The sequence below is a fragment of the Stegostoma tigrinum genome, chromosome 17 (genome assembly GCF_030684315.1).
Source record: "Stegostoma tigrinum isolate sSteTig4 chromosome 17, sSteTig4.hap1, whole genome shotgun sequence".
Lineage (NCBI taxonomy): Eukaryota > Metazoa > Chordata > Chondrichthyes > Orectolobiformes > Stegostomatidae > Stegostoma > Stegostoma tigrinum.
The window spans coordinates 7,947,053-7,969,572 of record NC_081370.1 but is presented as its reverse complement, the minus strand read 5'-3'; the positions used below and the strand labels follow the sequence as shown (position 1 = coordinate 7,969,572).

At 41.3% G+C, this 22,520-nt stretch overlaps 1 protein-coding gene across 5 annotated transcripts in view; it reads left to right on the top strand.

Moving 5' to 3' along the window:
• Positions 1-22,520, top strand: part of ptpn5 (protein tyrosine phosphatase non-receptor type 5) — a 134,327-nt gene that overhangs the window by 96,488 nt on the left and 15,319 nt on the right. For all 5 annotated transcript variants that reach the window (XM_048545267.2, XM_048545266.2, XM_048545265.2 and 2 more), the window contains exons 4-8: positions 9,253-9,348; positions 13,497-13,795; positions 19,216-19,402; positions 20,842-20,926; positions 21,923-22,002. In XM_048545267.2, coding sequence (XP_048401224.1) covers positions 9,253-9,348; positions 13,497-13,795; positions 19,216-19,402; positions 20,842-20,926; positions 21,923-22,002 — 747 coding nt within the window. The remainder of the gene's footprint in view (positions 1-9,252; positions 9,349-13,496; positions 13,796-19,215; positions 19,403-20,841; positions 20,927-21,922; positions 22,003-22,520) is intronic.

The window sequence follows — 22,520 nt, the reverse complement described above, 5'->3', positions numbered from 1 at the left end:
CTGAGAGGCCTGGACATAATGGGTGTGAAGAAGATGTTTCTACCAGTAGGAGAGACTAGGACCCTTGGGCACAGTCTCCAAGTGAAGTGACAACGCTTCAGAACTGAAATGTGGAGGAATTTCTTCAACCAGAGGGTGGTGATGCTATGGAACCACATTGTCTCAGAAGACAATGAAGGCCAAGTCATTGAGTGTATTTAAGGCAGAGATACACAGGGCTTGATTAATAGGGAGATCAAGGGTTTTGGGGGAAGGCAGGAGAATGGAGAGTGGGTTTGAGAAACATACCAGCCATAACTCAACAGTGGAGCAGACTTGACAGGTAGAATGATCTAATTCTGCTTCTCTATCTTATGGTCTTATGGTATAAAGTATTTCTATGGCTCTTTCTTACCCTACAATAAGCCGTGCTCACACTCAGCTTTCTCAGCCTGTTCTTTTTATGCAGTTGATTAAAGTTTTTCCCTTTGCTCGTTTTACACTTCACCTCTTCATTTTACTCACAGAGCTGTAATGCGTTTGACAAACCTTTAACCGGCAATGTTCCTACAGATTCTCACTTTCTGATGGAATCTGTAGCTATCAGGTGGCACCTCTTTCTCAGCTTTATTTTCTAGCCTATCTTTAATCACTTTGCATTTCAAACTTCACTTTCCCATCTACAAGAGGTAGCATTTGATTTCTAACAATGACCTTTGCCTTAAAAATACTTACATCCATTGTTTTCTCAGACAGTGTCTCAAAGTCACACAAAGTTTTGAGAGAAAAATTTCTCATCACTGTTCTAAAAGTGTGAATCCTAACCTTAAAAACTATGTCCCCAAGTTCTGGACTGACCACCAAGAGAAAACGTCCTTTCTGCATCTATTTTGGCAAGACCACTCAGGATCTTATGTACTTCAACCAAGTCTCATAGATGGTTACATCACAGATGCAATCCATATAGACACATTGATCCTCTTAAACACTCCTGGTTACCTTCTCAAAGAATTGATTGAATTTTTGAACCATGACCTTCCTTTAACAAATGAGGGATATCCCTGATTAATCTCTACCTCCTCAAATGCAGGTACATTCTATCTCTCAGATTTTTTTCTCATGACTTTTCCACAATTAAGGTTACACTACTGTGGTCTGTAATTTTTACCTCCCTGAATTTAACTGTGGGACAACATTAGTCATCCTCCAGACCTCTGGTTCCTCATTTGTGGCCAGAGAAGATTTCAAAATTACTGCCAAGCTCCTGATATAACCTCCATGCCTCCCCTTCTGGAATATATTCCATGCAGGCCTACAGGTCTATCCACTTTTAAGGCTGCTAATTCCTCTATTGCCTCCTACTTCTCCGTCTGTTAATTTTTTCTAATAGTGCCTCCACACTGAAATCTATTTTCTGTTTTTCATTGTGAAGACCAAGAAAAAATATTCATTGAGGACTATGTCCATATCTTCCAGATCAACACACAGACAAGCCTCTGTAATCGCTACTTTCTACGTAATTATTTCTTGCTCTTCATACATTACTTTAATAAAACTTTGGGATCTGCTTTATTCTACCTGCTGGTGCTTTCATATGCAGTCTCATCATTTTCCTTTTATTTACCCTTTAAGTCATTTTCCCTGTGCTCTTACTAATTCCTCTTGGAGTTTCTCCCTCTGTTCTGTCATAGGTTTATCTGCAAGTGGCTGCTCCAAGTGTACCTAGGTCAAAGTATATCTTTTCTTAGTAAAATTAACTTTTCCACAATTTAGAACTTGTATTCCCCGCCTGTCCTTATTTCTTTTTCCCTAACTATCCTCAATCTAACTGTGTTCTGGTCACTATCTCCAAATTGTTCCTTGACTGACGTGTCTTCCAGTCGACAGGATCACTTCTGAATTTTAAATTGGATATTTAGCCCTTGTTTGGTTTTTATATGTACTGGCCAAAAAAGATTTCTTCTGGGTAAAGTTTAAGACATTTTTCCCCAATGTCTTGTGCACCAAAACTATTTCCATTAATATTTGGGTAGTAAAAATCCCCTATTGTTACTGTCTTAAAATTCTTACACTTCTCTGAAACTTGTTTATGTATTGGATCTTCTTTCTTTCCTGAACTGTTTAGGGGCCTACATTACATCCTACAGTAGACTTGCCCCTCTTTATTTTACGTCTACCCATATGGCCTAATTTGATGATCCTTCCAAGATATTATCCTTCCTCACTGCTATAGCTTATTCCTTGATCAATATTCCTTCTCCTCTTTATTGCCCCTAATTATCCATTGGTTTTGGGATCACTCAGTGCTGTCTATTGCCTGCTCCTCTGCTGTTTGGTGTGCAGGTCATCCTATCCTCTAGCTTCACCAGGTTGACTCCTTTTTTTAATATTTTGTACATTAAGAGTATAAGTTGTGCATAAATTTTATGTTACACTGTGTATAATGTAACTTATTTTGTTTATTCAGAACCATGGAATCTTGGGAGGTTGTACTCTTAATAAGTGGGTGGAATCTGCAAACTTAGTCAACTTTAAACAAAAGAAACATATTGGTCCCTGGCCAGACCGTGATGTAAAATTTACTGATTCATCAGCTGAAGGATAGAGGAAGGAAGCTGGTAATCAACGGGAGGAATCCTTGCCCATGTTTGACTTGATGACAAGAGTCCTTACTGAGTCCTGGGTCAGTATTGTGTACTCCTAGGGCAACATCCTTCTATATGTGACTGTGCAGCCACTACCCCTGTCTTGTTGGTGCAAGGAGAACATTCCCTGGGAGATTGTCTGTAACGTATGCTTCTGAGAGTGTGACAGTGTCTGATTTTTGCTTGACTGACATAGGGGACAGCTCTTCCAACTTTGGCACAAGCTCCCAGATGTTAGTGAGGAGAACTTTGTAGGGGGCTGAATTTAATATTGTCATTTCACTTATCTAAAGTGATCCAGCATTGGGACATTGTTGCACAGAAAAATGCCACACCAGCTTATTTTGTATAACTTACCCACCAGTTCTAATCCCATCTTCGAGCACTTGGTCTGTAACATTGCAGGCTGCAGCACTTCAGGTAGAGATCTAGTTATCAGTTAAATGAAATTTTCTGCCTCTACCACCAAAATGCAAATTCTAGACATTCACTACCCACTTGGGTTTCCTCATTCCCTCCGATCCCAGTATGAATCATCTTGAAATTACAGTGATAGAGTAGAGTCATAGAGCAGTAAAGCATGTAAAGGGCCCTTCAGCCTAAACTGGCCCATGCTGACCATGGTGCCGAAACAGCTAGTTCCAATTGCCTGCATTTGGTCCATATCCCTCTAAACCCTTCCCATCCATATACCTATCCAGTTTTTTTAAAAATGTTGCTATTGTACCTGCCTCAAACACTTTCTCCACCGGCCCATTCCATATATGCATTACTCTCTGTGTGAAGAAGTTGCCCCTCAGATCCTTTTTAAATCTACCCCCTCTCACCTCAAACCTATGCCCTCCTATTTTCAATTCCCCTTCCCTGGGAAAAACACTTTGTGCATTCATCCTTTCTATGTACCTCATGATTTTATACACCTCCATAAGGTGACCCCTCATTCTCCTACGTTCCAAGGAATAAAATCCTATCCTGGCCAAAAGAAGTGTGGCCCCTGGTAATTGACCTTCCCACTGGGGGGACCAGATCTGTCCTGTCAACAATATCTAAGCTCCTCATCCTTTGTATACCTTAATTAAGTCACCATCTCAGCTTCCTTCATTCTTAACTAAACAGCCATTGCCTACCCAATCCTTCCTCTTAGCCCCAAACTCAAACCCTGGAAATAGTCTTGTAAATCTCCTCTGTACTGTCTCTAGTACAATTATATCAGCCCCGTAGTGTGGTGACCAGAGCTGTACACACATTTCCATCTGTGGTCTGACCTGCATTCATACAATTCTGCAATACATTCTTGCTTTTGTAATAAGTACCTTGTTCAACAAAGGAAAACGTTCCACATGGCTGCTTTACCACCACTGTCCACTTGGTCAGTCACAACTGTCTGTGTGGGTTTCCTCTGGGTGCTCCGGCTTCCTCCCACAGTCCAAAAATGTGCAGGTTAGGTGGATTGGCCATGCTAAATTGTCCGCAGTGTTCAGGGATGTTTAAATTAGTGGGTTTTTGGGGAATGGGCTGGGTGGGATGCTCTGAGGTTCGATGTGGACTTGTTGGGCTACGGTCCCTGTTTCCACACTGTAGGACATCCTTCAACAATCTGTGAATAAGCACTCCATATGCACTTTTCACTCCCTCTACCCTCCCAATATTCTCCCATTTATTGGGTATACCCAAGGTTTGTTTGACTTGTCCAAAGATGTTCACACTTCTCAAAACTGAATTCAACCTGTCACTGTTCTGTCCGCTCAACCAATTATGGGCATTGTTATGGAATTAAGAGCTATCCTCTTCTCGAGCGACTACCTGGCCAATTGTATGTCATCTGCAAATTTTCCAATCATGTCCCACACATTTAGGCTCAAATCATTAATATGTACAACTAAGAGGAAGGGACCCAACCCTGAGCCCTATAGAACGTTGCTGGAAATTCTTTTCCATTCATTAAAATTACAGCAACTATTATCCCTTTTTACTCGTCATTGAGCCAATTTTGGATAGTTTGCCCATTTCCCTTCATTCCACGGGCTTTTACTTGTCCACTACACTGCCTTCATCAATGCTCCTTGTTACATTTGTATAACACAACTCTTCCTAGATAAAACCTGCCTGTCCCTGATTAGTTCGTGATTTTCAAAGTGACAGTTCATTCTGTAACTCAGAACTGATCTGGCAATTTCCCCAATAATGGGATCAGACTGACCAGCCTATAATTATTTGGCCTCAAACCCACATCTTTTTTAAACAATAGCACAATGTTCACTTACTTCTAATCCACTGGTACCTCACCTGTTTCTAGTGAAGATTGGAAAAGGAACCTCACAGTATCCATTGTTGCCTTCCTGACTTCCTTTTATCAACCTGGTACAATCCAATAAGTCCTAGTAATTTAACCACCTTCAAGGATATCAGTTCCTCTTAGACCTCCTCTTGATTCGCCCTCTTTTGTAGTAACTATTTCACCTTCTTTAACTAAATATTTTCACTTCTTAATGAAGACAGAAACAAACATTTCATCTGTCATCTTCTTCATATAATCAAAACCTACTAATTATATCTTTTAGATAGCCCCTGCCCTTGCCTTAGTTAAAATTTAGCTGCAATATATTATTAAAATACCTCTGGCTTTTCTTTGATTTTACCTTGTCATTATTTTCTAATTTCCTGTGTTTGGTTTCCTAATTTCCTTTTCCTTGTTCCAGTCCTATTCAGGCCCCCACCCACAACTCTTTCTCCAAAATATTGATGATATCCTCGGTGCTGCTTCCTCCTCTCTTTCGGAATTGGAAAAGTTCATCGATTTTGCATCCATTTCTCACTTTCACCGTCCTCATTTTCACCTGATCTATCTTTGACTCCTCCCTTCTCTTCCTCAATATCTCTGTCTTCATTTCTGGGGTAGACTGGCCACGAATATCCACTATAAACACACTGACTCCAACAGCTGGACTATACATCCTCATACCTTGGTTCCTGTAAAGACTCTGTCCCATTCTCTCAGTTCTCCTGTCTCATCACATATGTTCTAATGAGGCAAACTTCGACAAGGGAGCCTCTGAAATATCCGTCTTCTTCCCGAAATGCAGACTCCCCAACACCATTTTCAACAGGGTCCTCAACCAGGTCCAACCCATCTTCTGCACTTCCGCCCTCACCCCTTCTCTTCCCTCCCGCAACAGCGATAGACTCCCCTTGTCCTTACTGACCATCCCACCGGCATTCAACATTCAGAAGATCATCAGACACCATTTCTGTCACTTCTAGCGAGGTGCCACTACGAGACACATATTCCCCAACCCTCCCATGTCCGCCTTCTGCAGGGACCATTCCTTTCAGGACATCCTGGTGCACTCTTCCATCACTCCCAACACACCCCTGCAACTGCTGAAGGTGTAACACCTGCCCATTTACACCCTCCATCCCCAGTATCCAAAAGCCCAAATGTACCTTACAGTTGAATCAGCACTTTCCCTGCACTTCCCACAATCTAGCCTGCTCACAGGGGAACAAAGCATAGACTGGGTGACCGCTTCGCAGAACATCAATGTTCTGCCTGCAAAAAGACCCTGAGCTACCTGTTGCCTGCCAGGTTAACACACCACCCTGTTCCTTGGCCAACATCTCAGTCTCAGGCTTGCTGCAGTGTTCCAGCGAAGCTCAGCACAAGCTGGAAGAACAACACCTGATTTTCCACTTGGGAACCCTGCAGCCCTCTGGACTCAATATCGCGCTCAATAATTTTAGGGCCAAAACTCTCCCATTCCTTAGCCTCCACCCCACACACCAGACCTTGTTGTCACACAGCCTGCCATTACACACCACCTTTGTTAAACTCATCTGGTTCACTAACGTCCTTTAGGGAAGGAAACCTCCATTCCTACCTGGTGTGGCATGTGACTGCAGACCCACAGCAATGTGGTTGACTCTGAACTGGCCTGTGGGCAATTAGGGATAAGCAATAAACGCTGCCTGGCTAGAGTTGCCATCATCCCATGAATGAATAAAAAAAAAGCCACTAACAGTCCCCATTAACACCTATTCACCCTCACAGCCTGATCGTTATCCACTCCTTTGTCTGTCTTGAACTGTTCTTGTCCCTCTTTGGACTCTATCCCCACCTATCATTTACACCTTACCCCCTCACCCCACCCTATCTTCTGCATATAAACCGACATTTTCCCGGTTACCATCAGTTCTGAGGAACGGTCACCAGACCTGAAACGTTAACTCTAATTTTGCCTTCACAGATGCTGCCTGACCTGCTGAGCTTTTCGGCAACTTCTGTTTTTGTTTCAGATTTATAACATCCGCAGTTCTATTGGTGTTTCATTTTTAATTCACTCTGTACATTATTTTGTTGTAGCTTTCCCTTACACTGTGTGTTTCTGTACAATCAGGGTATTCTATATTTAGCAATATTACCCTTTCTCAAGATAGGGACAAATCATCCCACTGTCTCACACTGACTCATATCTGGTTTTCCTTCAAGTGGCTGTGCCATGTCTACCTTCACAACATCACTTTCAGCTTCTTAAAATTTGTCTTCTCTCAATTTAGATCTTTAAATTAAGTTCTATCTTTCAGCTTGTCCATAATTATGCTAAATGTAACTGTAATAAGATCACTATCTCCAAAATGGTCACAGACTGTGACTTTATCCACTAGCTCAACTTAATTTCCTGAAACTAAATATGGACTCAATTGGGCTTGTTAGGTTATGGCTAAGAAAGTTCTCTTGAATTTGTGTCCTCTGTGCATTTTGCAGTGTTTACATCCCAGTTGACCAGTGGAGTGGTTGAGTTCCCAATTATTATTTGCCCTATTGTTTTGCAATCAGGAATCAGCCTCCATATTTGCTATTCCATCTACCTTGCTCTACTTTGGGGTCTACAGTACACTCCTAGCAGTGTGGCTGCCATTTCTTATTTCTGAGCTCAATACATTTGGCCTAATTTGATAGTTCATTTTGTACATCATCCATCCTCACAGCTTGAATCATATCTTTAACCAATGATGTTATGCCCCCACCTTTTTTTTTTCTCCTGTGCATCCTGCCAGAAGACTCTACGTGCCAGGGCTTTCAGCTGCCATTTTTGCCCCTTTTTAAGCCAAGTCTCCACTACAGCATGCCTCTTAGGCTTTTGTTTGATGCAGCGGAATGGCCATTCGAGACAGCAGTTGAGCATCATCACATTGCTGTGGGCCTGTGGCCAGATCAGGTGAGGGTAGGAAATTGTCTTTCCTAAAGGGCATTAATGAGCCAGGTGGGTTTTTATACTAATACATCATGGTCAAAATTACTAAGTCTAGAGACAACAAGGTGCAGAGCTGGATGAACACAGCAGGCCAAGCAGTATCGGAGGAGCAGGAAGGGTGACGTTTCGGGCATAGACCCTTCTTCAGAAATAAAGAAGGCATTTCTTCAGAAATAAAGAAGGCATTTCTGAAGAAGGGTCTAGGCCTGAAACGTCAGCCTTCCTGCTCCTCTGATGCTGCTTGGCCTGCTGCTTTCATCCAGCTTTACTCTCAGATTCTCCATTATTGAGACTAGGTTTAATTTCAGATTTATTAATTGAATTCAAATTCTGCTTGCTTTCATTACGAACCCGCCGTGGTGCTCTCAGTACATGAATCCATGTGCTGAGAGCATGACGCTGGGCCTCTGGGATATTAGGCCATCACCTATCTCCCTAAACTTTACATTTTAAAGTGTCTTGACAGGATAAGTGCTAAGAAAATGCTTCCCTGGCAACAGAGCATAGAAAAAAGGGATTCTTATCAAAGGTTACTCACAGGATGAGGGCTTCGCTGACAGGGCCAACATGTATTGCCCATCCCAGAGGGCAGTTAAGAGTCAACCACATTGCTGTGGGTCTGGAGTAAATATGTAAGCCAGACCAGGTAAGGATGGCAGTTTGCTTCTCTAGAGGACATTAGTGAACCAGATGGCGTTTTCTGGTCTGCATTGGAGTTATGGTTATCACTAGGCCCTTCATTCCAGATTCTTTATTGAATTCAAATTACACCATCTGCCATAAGGGATTTTAACCCAGGTCCCCAGAATATTAACAGGTTTCCTGGATTAATAGTCTAGCGAGCATACCACTAGGCCATTACCTCCTCTATAGGACTGACAGCCTCTGAATGGCGATGAGCAAATATGTCCTGACATAGGGTTGTGAATCCCAGGAATTATCTACCCTAGAGAGCTGTGGTTGTTCAATCAATGAATATTTTCAAGGCAAAATTGATATATTTTTGAATATTACTCTGGAATAGTGCAGGAAAGTGGAGTTAAGATACAAGGTCAACCATGGTCCCATTAGATGAAGTAATTGGCTCAAATAGCCTCCTGCACTGCAATTATTTATATTTCTATGACCGAATAGATGATTGGCCTTCTTATGTCAGAGAAGGAAACTGAAGTAATTCTATGCATGGAATTAAAGGAACTTTTCAGGAAATGTGCACCTGTTTTCTGTTCCACATAGTTTGTCTCCCCTAACACATTCAAACAACAACACAGCTATCTCTCTGGGTATTTTTATTGGAAAAATAAGAAGATTAAGGTAAGAAAGTGAAAAATATGTGTGAATACCATTGTTTGGTCATTGTTCCTTTTCTCTTCCAGGATCTCTTACCTTTGCAGCAAGGTTTTTGGGATACAGAGAACTGCTGCCCTCTCCTGGCAACAGCTATACTGGGAACTGTGCTGACAGGCTCTGGAGTAAGTTCAACAGTCCTTAAAAAACTGTTTGAATCTATGGTGCTCATAAATTTGATGTTCATTCGAGTTACAGTAATTACAGCAGACTTCAGCGCCTGCAAAAAAATAAGCATTTCAGTTGCAACTTTCAAAGAAGAACCGTAATAAATTTTGAAAGAGTAAATCAAAAGCCTGTGAAACTAAGTGACATCACCCCAAGACCAGCCCATCACGTCCCCGCCTCCTCGACTTGTCCGTCTTTTCTCCCACCTATCCGCTCCTCCCACATCACTGACCAACCATCCCCACCCCCACTTCCTACCTACCAACCTCATCCCCACCTCCTTGACCTGTCTTCCCTCCCACCTATCCGCCCCTCCCTCCCCACTGACCAACACCCATCCCAACTCCCTCCCTACACTCACCCTTACTGGCTTCATCACTGCCTCCTTGACCTGTCCGTCTTCTTTCCACCTATCTTCCCCTTTATCCACCTTCTATCATTGCCTTCCCATCTCTGTATTTATTTCAGCAACCCCCCTTCCCTTCCCCCATTTCTGATGAAGGGTCCAGACCCAAAACATCAGCCTTCCTGCTCCTCTGATGCTGCCTGGCCTGCTGTGTTCATCCAGCTCAATACCTTGTTAGCTGAAACTAATGGATAGTTCTTTTAGAGGTGGTGTAGGTATAATGCATTGAGTGACTTCCTACTATGTTCTGCAGAATGAAGGAATCTATTTGGTCCCTCATGTCAGTGTTGCTCATTAAAGGATTGCCCTGACTATTCCTAATTTCAAGTTCTTGATCTGTGGCCCTGCCGATTACACAACCTCAGATATATGGCATGCCCAAGTGTTTTCTGAAGTAATGACAGTTTCTGTCTCTACCACCCTTTATGAAAGAGTGCTAAGAATTGTGCCAATTTAAGATTATGAGATTTAAGATACATGACACCTTGCCTTTTTTGACCAAACTTGGCACACCTTCAGGGCAAGTAGGACTTGAAACTGTATCTCTGGACCAGGGATAGAGACACTACCACAGCAGCCTCTGAATTCATTTTCTTGTGGTTTAGATGAATCCCACTTGATTCACACCACATAAGATTAAAGCCAATTAATTAGGAGAATGCGTCTGAAAATGCAGTACCACGCCAGAAGGCAATCGTGAGAAACTTTATTTGCTATATCGATTGGACAAACCAAATTTGCATGACTAACTGGGAGGATGAGTTTATTGAAGATGTGAAGATCATATCTAGATCATCATATTGAGGAACTGATTCAATCTTGGAAGAAAATGTGCATTGAAACAAGAGTGGCCTTAATACAATATATTTTTTCATGAAATTGACAGCAACTTGGTTAAGTCCAAAACGAGGGTGTTAAATTTAAATTCTGCAAAAGCAGAATTGTACTCCAACACAATTTGTAATCTCATGGCCCAGCAGATCCCTTACTCTACCATTACCATTAACCCTTGCAATCAACCCTGGCTCAATGGAGAGTGCAAGAATTCATGCCAGGAGCAGTACCAGGTACACATAAAAATGAGGCATCAACTTGGTGAAGCTGTAAAAGAAAAGCACTACTCAAGAATGATACTGGACAATTAAACAACAGGAGGTTCCACAAATAGCGATTGCTTAGCGATAACCTGTTCAAAGATGCCTGCCAGGGCCACTCAGCTCCTGATCACCATTATATCCTTCATTGGAACATGGACAAAGAGAGGAGTTCAAGAGGTAAGGTGAGAGTGACTGCTTTAAACAATACCTTCCAACCCCATGATCATCACCATCTGGAAGGTCAAGGGCAAGTACATATGTGGAACACTGCCATGTTCAAAGTCCCCTTCAAGCCACTCACCACCCCAACTTGAAAATGTATCACACCTGGGTTCAATGCCTTATACTCTCACAAAATTACCCCAGGGTTCTCTGGGTATCAGTCAAAGGCACAGGACCTGAACTGACAGTGATTAACAGTGGTACTGCATCAGGAAGGCCCAAAACATCTCTCCATCTCCCTACAATGCTTACATGAGCTACACCTAGCACAACTCTCAGCTTCCTCTAGATTGCTCACTACTGCACCTGAGCGTACTCCACCACAATGCTTACGCCCCATTACTCCCTGAACGTTGCTCCGCACCCACCTCAAGGTGCTTACCACCCTGACATTACATATTCTCCTCCAACCTTGACACTTGTCAACCTCTCATTCTCTGCCCTGAAAACTCCCTGTACTCTCATGAATGCTTACTCTCCCATAGTCTTCAACATTGCTCCCCATACACAAACTTCCTGACAATAATCAGGAACCGGGGATGGGGAGGCAGGTTGAATGAAAATGAGGAATGTAATACAGTTATTTTAAACCTAGGTTAGTGAGAAATTAATGGCACTAAATAGCAACAAAATCTACTGGACCTGAGAATCTGCATCCGATTGTTTTCAAAGAAATGTTTACAGAAATAATGGATATATTGATTTTGATTTTCCGAAGTTCTTTAGACAGTTGAAAAATTCCTTAAGATTGGCAGTGTGAGTACATACCCCTGCTTGAAAGAGAGAAAACAGGAAATCAGGAGTCAGTTAATCTAACAGCAGCCATGGGTAAAAATACAGAATTTATTATTAGGACTTGGTAAAAGAACACTTCAAAAACAAAAAGCCTCTCTGGTGAAGGATCTAGGCCCGAAACATCAGCTTTTGTGCTCCTGAGATGCTGCTTGGCCTGCTGTGTTCATCCAGCTCTACACTTTGTTTTCTTGGATTCTCCAGCATCTGCAGTTCCCATTATCTCTGACTTCAAAAACATTAATGTGATTAACCGAGTCAACATGGGTTAATGAAAGGATAACTGCGTTAGATAAATGTTTTGTTTGAGGATGTATCTAGTTAGCTGGCTTAGAGAGCCACCAGTGGCTGTAGTGTATTTGGATTATCAAACTATATTCTTTGAGGTGCTGCATCAGAGGCTATCGTATAAAGTTAGGACTCATGGAATAGGTTGGGGTGCAGCAGTGCTATCTTAGTGTGGATTAAGGATTGGTTCATGGATAGAGATCAAGAATAAAGAGGATATTTTTGGGATGACAGTCTAGAATTAGTAGAGTTCTGAGGAAGGGTCACTGGACCTGAAATATTAACTCTGATTTTTCTCTTCACAGATGCTGCCAGACCTGCTGAGCTTTTCCAGCAACTTTAGTTTTTGTTCCTGATTTACAGCATCCTGCAGTTTTTTCGGTTTTTATCTAGAATTATTAGGGTTCTGCAAGCATCAGATCTTGGACCATAGCTATTTACAACTTAAATCAATTATTTAACTTGGAAGGACTAGGTAATCCATCCAGGTTTGCTGCTGATACAGAGTTTGCAAGGTGAGTGGTGAGGAGGATGCAAGAAGCTGTGAAGGAAATCTGAGTAACTGTTGGACATGTATCAGAGCAAGTTAACATGCAGGTAACACTATTGATGGGAAAGAAGGTGGTTTGTTAATTTTCGTTACAAATACATTGAAGTACAGGCTAACGAAACATTTTCCCTGGATAAGAAATCTAGAGCATGAGTTCAGAAGAAGAGAAGTCATCCTGGCAGAATTACAGTTTTAACAGAATTTATAAAAGTCTCCAGAGGGCGAGAGCCTGTACGAATCTCTGGGCTATCAGAATTGAAAATGAGTGTTCAGGCCATCAGGGATGGAAAGAAGTTTTAAATTGCTTCAGCTGTTCAAAGACAAGGACGAGAAAGAATAATTTGACTAATAGTTTTAAGAGTTAAAGAGTTAAGATACTTCCTGGGATTAAGTGACTAAAGGATAATTCTGGAAAAAAATCTTTCCTTTTGTTGGTAATGTTCAGGTATCCTAAAACTTTCACAAATATATAAGTGGCTTTGATTTATTTTTTCTGTATAATACAGACATTCTTTTATGAAAAGATGCTGGACAACCTTATGTGAATATGTTCAGTGACTGATGACCACGGTAACCAAACTGCAAAAAATAAAACTTACAATTGATCAAGCCACGTTTCACTTTAAGGTGTAGCTTGTCCGGTATTCCAATCAGCTGGGGTCATCAAAAAAAAGGCAATAAAGTTTAGATGATGCTGTTTTTTATAAAGCGGAACGATTTGTTTAAAAATAAACTGTTCTTCATTCTCAGATCCTCTATTGTCTGAAAACAGTCATTCGCCAATTCCCACCAGACGCAAGGCGTCAGTCAATGAGTCGACAGCCCTCCTTTACCTATTCAGAGTGGCCTGAAGAAAAGATTGATGAAATCATTGACGCAGTAGCTCAGGATCATGAGCAGGACGATATAGAGGGTCAAGTCTTTTTACAGTCTGAGAGTCAGGAACAGGTGGAAAACCTGATTCAGGGCCTTGAAAGCTCCACAGATTCAACATCAGAGTTAGTGGATCAGTCAACACTTGCAGTTAAACCAGTTGGACTTCAGGAGAGGTAAGACTTCAATGATTCTGTCTATGAAAGCGTACTAAATGCCTGGCATTGTAAAGGCTGAGCATTAGTCCTACGAACATATCAACAAAATGAAGTCTCAGTCTGCACAGCCTGCTGGGATCAGATAGCAAGAGCTGCAGATGCTGGAGTAGATGCTACTCCAGATATTTTGAATTCCACAATGAAAGAAGACCTCCGCCCCACCCCATGTCCCCCATCACAACTTCAATCACTTTCCTGATGCTTGTGGTCAGACTGGGCACAAAAGTTGTCAAGTCAACAGAGAATGCCCCCCCTTTAGAGTATAAACTGGAAAATGGAAATTGGATACTCTTATATTGTTAAAAGTACCAGAAAGATCAAGTAGGATTGTATCCTTTAGCTGCAAAAGGTTATGTTACTTTTGGGGCAGTGAGCTGGATATCTTATTAGATAGAGTGGCACTGTGTGTATTTAAGCCAAGGAGGAGCTGCCTACTGAAATCCAGTAAATTGGCCTAACTGTAATTTATTACAAACCTGTAAGATAGGGCAGCTAGAGACATCCAGAAGCCTGCAAAAAAGAAATATCATACTCTGTCTGTCTGTCTGTGTCTGTGATTCAAAACAAAAAAAAACACACAGACTATGAAAGAAAGAATTCTCATATAAGAAAAACCTTGGGTCTGTGCAATCTGCTACTGAATACTCTGCAGACAGTGTAAATCCAAAACTGAGAAATGACTCCCGTGCTTGTGGACTGGACTGTTGAACTGCAGAATTTGTTTCCCCCTGCTATATTTTTACATCTATATTATTTACAACTAACTATCTGTTTTTATCTGTTTTATGATATGTGTATGTTTGGCGTTGTAAAGGTTTAAGTCATAATTGGTCATCATTTTTTACTTGCCATTTGTCAAAAAATAAGTTTGTTTGAAATAAATTATTATTTTCATGCTCAAGATGAAACTTGATGTGAATTACTTTCGTCCTACATAGCAATCAGTCGGGAAACTTCATCTTCATAGCAGGGCTCAATTATTGGCTGGTACCTTCTTCCCAATTCTTCCCCATCTGGAAAGAGGTTCAAGTCTAACAGTGACTAGGATGTGGTGGAGTAAGAACACAGGATCAAATATAGGCTATTCAGTTCCTCAACCTTGTTCTGTCACCCATAGCTCTTTATCAACCTCAATGCTATTTTACCATGCTAACACAAAATCCCTTGTAACTTTGAAGTAACTCTAAATTGACCACTGCCTGTAAGGATGGTGAGGCAGAGACCTCACAACATTTAAGAAGTATTCAGTTATACACTTGCAATGCCAAGGCATACAAGGCTATGGACATGTACTGGAAAATGGGATTAGAATATTTAGGTGCCTTTTTTTTACTGGCGTAGTGTCAAGGGGCAAAGGGCATTTCTCTGTGCTGTAGATCCCTATGACTCAAAATCTATTCATTTCTGTCTTGAACTTGTTTATTGACTTAGATTCCCACTGTCTGGGATTGAGAGTTCCAACCCTCTGATATTGTAAATGGCATGTTGTACATTCTGAGATTGTGTACCTTGGTTCTTGACACTAAAGTCAGGGGAAAAGTCCTTTCTGCATCCAAACTACATAGCTCTTTAGCCTCTGAGATTGTCTTGCATTCTTCTAAATTCCAGAAAATATCAACACAACCTCCTCAATCTCTCCTGATAGAACAGACCTACTGTCTTAGGAATCAGTCTGTTGAATCACTGATGCACTTCGTCCTTAAGAAAGAATGCCAGAACTGCACACAATATCCCAGGTGCAGTCTCATCAGTGCCCTATACAAATAAAGTCAGACTTCTTTGCTCCTATACTCAAACTTTTTTTTGCAATAATTAAGGTGAAGGTGAAGTGGTACTGTAGCTGGACTAGTAATACAGATTCCTGGATCATGCACCAGGGACCTTAAACCCCACCATGGCAGAGGGTAGCATTTGAATTCAATAAAAATCTTGAGAGGGATAAGTCAAATGAGAATGTGAAGCTATTATTGAATGGTATACGGTCTGAAAGGAGGATCCTATTAAGTTTCATGACATCAGGTCTACCATGGGCAAGAAGACATCCTGTTAATTACTATGTACTGCTCCACCATCATCTGGTGGGTCAGTGCTCCTCCATGTTAAACATCACTTGGAGGAAACACTGAGAGTGACAAGGGAGTAGAATGTATTCTGGGAGGGGGCCTCCAATGTCCATCAACAAGTGGCTCGGTAGCACCACTACTGTCCGAGTTGGTTGAGTCCTAAAGGACATACCAGCTAGACCAGGTCTGTGGCAGAGAACTAATGAGAAGGAAGTCATACTTGACCCTATCTTCATCAACCAAGCTTTCAGTAATGTATCTGCCCATGACAGTATTGGTGAGAGTGACCTCCGCCCAGTGCAGACTAAGTCCTGTCTTCACATTGAGGTTGCACTCCATTGTATTTTGTGACACTACCACTGTGCTGAATTGGATAGACTTAGAACAGGTCTAGCATTTCAATATTGAGCATCCATGAGATGCTGTGGGCCGTTGCATCAGCAGAATTGCACTCTAACACAATCTGCAACTCATGCCTATCCCCCACTCAACCCTTAACATCAAGCCAGGGATCCACCTCTGGTTCAATGACGAGTTTAGGAGGGCATGCCAGGCATACCTATCATTATGTGTTAACCTGGTGAAGCTACCAAACAGGACCATTTGCATGCCAAACAACAGTAAGCAAGTGATGGACAGAGCTAAGTGATTCTACAATCAATGGATCAGATCTAAGTTTTGGAGTCTTGTCATGTCCAGTCATGAATGGTGGTGAACAAATAAACAACTCACTGAAAGAGGAAGCTCCAGAAATATCGTCAATCACAGTGATAGGGGAGTTCGGCACATCAGTGTAAAAGAAAAGTCTGAAGCATTTCGCAACAGCTTCCAATCGGAGGAGCCAAGAGCATCCATCCCAGCATCCTCCAAGGGTTCCCAAACACCTTGGATGCTTCAGACAATTTAATTCACTGTGATATCAAGAAATGGCTAATAAGCACTAGATACTGAAAAGCCTTTGGGTCCTGGACACATTCTGAAAATTGTACTGAAGACATGTGCTCTAGAATGTGCCACTCCCCCGTGTAAGACTTCAACACCAGCATCTAGCTGACGATGTCAAACATTGCCCAGGTATGTCCAGTACTGGGGAAAATGCAGGAAAAAGACCAACATGGCTAATTATGGCCTTATTAGATTGCTCTCAGTCATCAGTAAAGTATGGATGGTGTTTTCAACAATGCTATCAAGCAGCACATGTTTCATTATAATCTGCTCACTGACTGACTGACGCCCAGTTTAAGTTCCACCAGGGACACTCAGCTCTTGACCTCAGTATAGCTTTGATTCAAACAAAGACAAAAAATTTGAATCTAGTGGTGAGGTGAGATTGACATCCCTTGGTGACAAGGCTGCATTTGACCAAGTGTGGCATCAAAGGGTCCTACCAAAACTTGGGTTATTGGTAATTAGAAGTAAAAGTTGGAATCATACCTGGCACAAAGGAAGATCATTATGGTATTTGAAGGTCAGGCATCTCAGCTCCAGAACATAAATGCAAGAGTTCCTCAGAGGACTATTCTTGGCCCAACCATCTTCAGCTACTTTGTCAATGATCTTCCCTCTATCATAAGGTCAAAAGTGGGCATATTTGTTAATGATTGCACAATGTTCGACACCATTTGTGATTCCACCAATCCAGACCTTGTCCAAGTAGTAATGCCCTGTTGCAGAGGCAAAACCACCTTGGAATTGAGAAAATCAGCCATTGGCTGATGTTTGTTGGAAGTTGGGGAAGCAGACAGTTAGCCTTTTATTCAGATAACAGGGTAAGATCTCAAGAATAAGGAGCAGGATTAGGACATTTGACCCCTGGCAGAGTGGACTCGATGAGCTGAATGGCCTTACTTCCACTCCTATGTCTTATGGTCTTATGATCTTAACATGGATAATGTCCAGTTTTGGGCAGAAAAGGAGCAAGTAGCATTTTCACCAGACAATTCCAGACAGTGTCCATCTCCAACATGAGAGATTCTAAGACTTTAGCTTTGATATTCATTGTGAACATTCTGTGGGTTACCATTCACCAGAAACTGAATCAGACTAGTCGTATAAATATAAAGTCACAAATAGAAATTGCTGGACAAACTCAGCAGGTCTGGCAGCATCTATAGAAGGAAAGCAGAGTTAATGTTACTCGTCTTCAGAACAGATGCTAACTTGGAAAAAGTTGGTGTTTATGCAGCAGATAGATGGGGGAGGAGTAAACAATAGGTGGTGATAGAGCCCAAACAGAGACAGAAACAGTTGCATAGATAATGGAATGCATACAGGTCCATCTGGGGGAACGAGTAGCTGCTAATGGGGACTATTAGAAGCTGACAATGGGATGTGTGTGGTAGCAGCCCATATGATTTCAAGGCCACATGTGGCAGGGCTGAGGTAAGGATATGGGAAAGGTGCCTCAAGCCCTAAAATTGTTGAACTCGATATTAAGTCCAGAAGGCTGCAGAGTTCCCAAGAGGAAAAGAAGGTGCTGTATAAATACTATGGCTAAAAGACCAAGTCAGAGGCTGGGAATCCTGCAGCATGCAGCTCATATCCTGACTCCCCAAAGCCTGCCTGTCAGCCATCTACAAGACCCAAGTCAGGAGTGTGATGATATATTCCCCATTTGCCTGGATGGGTGCAGCTCCAACAACACTGATGCAACGTGACACTCTCCAGGACAGAGTAACTCATTTGACTGGCACCATGTTCACAAACATCTACTCCCCCTACAGGGACCGCAGTGTGATCCATCTATGAGATGCACTGCAGATTGTCACCAAAGTTCCTTAGACATCATCTTCCAAACACATGAGCACTGCCATTCAGAAGGGCAAGGGCAGCAGATACATGGGAACACCAGTTGCAACTTCCCTCCAAGTTACTCCCGATCCTGATTTGCAAATATGTTGCTGTTCCTTCAGTGTTACCGAGTTCTAATCCTTGGACTCTTTCCCTAATGGCATAATGTCTACCTACACCAAATGGATTGCAACAATTTAAGAAGGCAGCTTACTACCACTTTCTTAAGGGCAAATCAAAACGAGGGATAAATGCGCGCCCAGCTAGCAATGGCCACTTCCATTAATGAATTTTTATACAATACCATTTGCCTTCCAAACTGCTAGCTGTACCTTATGCATTGTGGCTTGTGTTCACAGTTAGCTGCATTCAAGTAAATGCACCAAAATGTACCAGAGAACAGGAAATATACATCTAGGGGGCCTCTACCTATTATGTTATGGTAAAGTCTTCAATGGTTTTGTAAATAAGTGACAGATGCCAAATAGCTTTTGTGAAATTTTATCTTGTCCTTTACACTTAAAGGAGAGGCTCCAATGTATCCCTTACTCTGGATATGTGTACACCAGGAAGTGAAGAAGCTGATGGGCAGGTGCTGTCACCCAGGGAGCAATCTGCATGCGAATACTTGCAAACAGCGTCAAATCTACTCACTTCAGAGATACTGCATGAACGGGCCATGGACTCTTTCTCGCTCCAGAGAGAGTTCCTTGTAAGTAACATCAGGAAATATGGGATCCAGACTGTTATGCAAAGGAACCTTCACTGCATGTAGCCAGTCTGACTGGGAGTAAATTCATTCAACTGTATTCCAGCCTGATGGCGAGGTTTCATAGCACCCAACCTGCACTTAGCACCTGGCTTATGATCAGTACTCAGTCTCCCCTCAAAAACTAAGCTTTGACCAGCACAGTATTTTCCCACTGTTATATTTTTAAAATTTCTACCCAGTGTAGAAAACTAGCTCAATTTAAGTTGTTAAAGGAAGTTTAACCTCCATGTTAAAAGTCATGAAGAGTTGTTGACAAATAAAGATGAACCATTTCTCATGGTGAAGGGTCAAGTACCCAGAGGACACAGATAATAAAGTAACTGGCAAAAGAACGAGAAACAGAGTGGAATTTTTCCTTCCTAAAATGACTTGCACTGTCTGCAAGTGTAGTAGCTACAGCAATCTTTTAAAATGGTTTTAAATGAATAATTTAAGGGAAACAACTTGCCAGGCTTTGGAAAAATGGGGAGGTAATTGAGCTGAATGGATTCCATGTTTCAAAGACCTTACACGCATAAGGGACCAAATGGCTTCTACCAGTGTTATTTAATGTTGAGGCATATCAAAAGCTTGGCAGTCACCTGTTCCCTGGTGCATTCTCTCTGGCTTTACCTTTCTCAATCAGAGTGTCAATCTGTCAACTCTCTCTTCTCATGGAGTATAAATTATTGTTTCCTTTGAGATTTGGTATTCTTGTGACTGCGTTCTGGAGTAATGAAAAGCCTCAAATGAATGTCCTCTTTGGCAATACTCAAGTTCTGAACCATCAAATGATTACTTATGATATCGTGCTTTAGCAGAAAAGATTTAAGAGCTGTGTACATGTTTTTGATTCATGATCTATTTCTTGTTCTTCTCACTTTAAACCTTTCCCATATGGTTTTCATTTGCTGCAAAACTAAATCAAGCAGAGCGCCACTTAATTCATCTTTGTTAAATGTATGGAACATCTGGCATCTCAGAGTATAACAGTCCTCCTTAGTTTTTGTTCTTCCTCTCTAGCCCATGGTAAAGCGACTTGACTCCACACTCTTGCTTCCCTATGCCATCACTTTCTTAGGAATTCTGGCACCCTAACAATGGAATTCTTAACTCTGTGTTAAGGTGCCATCGTGACTCCATCAACAAACACCGTATATGGGACTGAGAAATGTTTCGATTTGGGTATCCAATCAGATTATTCTTTTAATCCATGGTTTCCTTAGTTGCCTAATCTTACCAAATGTAGATTAGATTTCAGATTATCAGATTTTGGAAAAAAATTCAAATTAATGTCAACAAACATATGAACTGTGCTTTTTTTAAGAAGATTTAAAATGTAATATTTAGACACTATTCATATAAGCTTGGCCTTCATGCTTTAATTCTCTCTACTATAGGAAATACCAATGAATTTTGTTGACCCAAAGGAATTTGATATTCCAGGTTTCGGGCTGAAGAATCGCTATAAGACAATTCTCCCAAGTAAGTAAGTTGCAAAATTGCCAGCACTAAATACATTGCCAATTTAGAGCACAATCCATTTGTTTCTTTGCTTTCTGTCAAAAGAGTCCAAATCCCAGAACAATAACTGTAATGTCAATTTGGATCGTTGGGAGGGAGGTGGGAGGCAGCTTTGTGACACTAAACTGCATATGTAGACACTATGGCAGATAGCCTAAATCTTGTCAAAGAAGTAGGTTTTAAAGAATTTCTTCAAGGAGGGAAACAAGTCAGAGCATCAGAGAGAAATAGGGATGGAATTCTGAAACTTTGACTCAAGGTCACGAACGCAAATCTGGTGAAGCAATTAAAATTGGAGGTGCTCAAGAGCACTGAATTAGAGCAATGCAGGTATCTTGGAGGGTAACAGAGCCAAAGATCAGAGAGGGATAAGGGTGGATCCATGGAAGGATTTGAAAATGATGTTAAGAATTTTCAAATGAGGTATCACTTAACTAGGAATCAAAGTAAGTCAGCAACATTTGAGGTGATGCATGAACTGCATTCGGTGCTGGATGGAACATAAAAAACAGAAGTTTGCATGAGTTTCTAGTTACCCTGGTTATTAACTAGTAAAATACTCGACTGTGGGCTATGGGAAAAGCAAATGGTAGCCTCAATACTGTGCATCTAAGTCCTCAATATTATCCGTGCTCCAATGTGTTAACAACTTACATTAGTTTCAATATTGATCACTAAGATCTTCTAGGGGAAACTTGCATAAGATCCTGCTTATTGAGTCTATCTAGCTAAGTTATTTTCCAATAAGACAGTGCAGGAATGGTGGAAAAGGCACTGTTCATGTTAGGATATGTTTGGAAATGAAATAAGCAGGAATTCTTCATTAAAACATGTCTTGGTTAAAATGTAGCCCAAAGGGCTATGCTACTGAGTAAGTCACTTGTTTGTAAATTTGAGCGATCAACTTCAGTTAATGCAGAGACTCTGTTTTTTTTTGTTTTGCCATTTCATTTTCAGATCCTCACAGCAGAGTGTGCCTTACCATTAACAAAACAGAGGATCCACTTAGTTCATACATTAATGCTAACTACATTAGGGTAAGTGCAATATTTAGAGGCATAACTTCAAGGAGCTAGCTAGGCCAATCTTAAAAATAAACATAACAATTAAAATATATTTGTTACAATTACTGTGTTGCTATATGAAATTCCATTTATTCAGCAGACCATGGCTTACTTTCTGTGTAAATTATGGTGTTATTTTCTATAAAATAGAATAAGGTAATTAGCTGTGTAATTTATGATTGATGGACAGAAAAAGTATTTATTCCTCTGTGTGATTGACAGAGTTGCAATTTATGCAGCAGAATGTTACATATGTAACTGTCTGTAACATTAGATACAATTATGGTGATAGCAGGTGCTCTATAGTGTGCCTCAATGACTGGGAGTTGTGTGCAAGGTACATTGAACCCTTAAAAGATATCAAAACAAGGGGCTGCATCTGAGCTCAGGAAGAATAAGTGCTGAAGGGAGACCGCATTATTCAAAAGAATTTAGCCTTTGAACCAGGTGGCACCTCCCAAGCCTGCTACCATTCCAGCCTTAGCACTGTC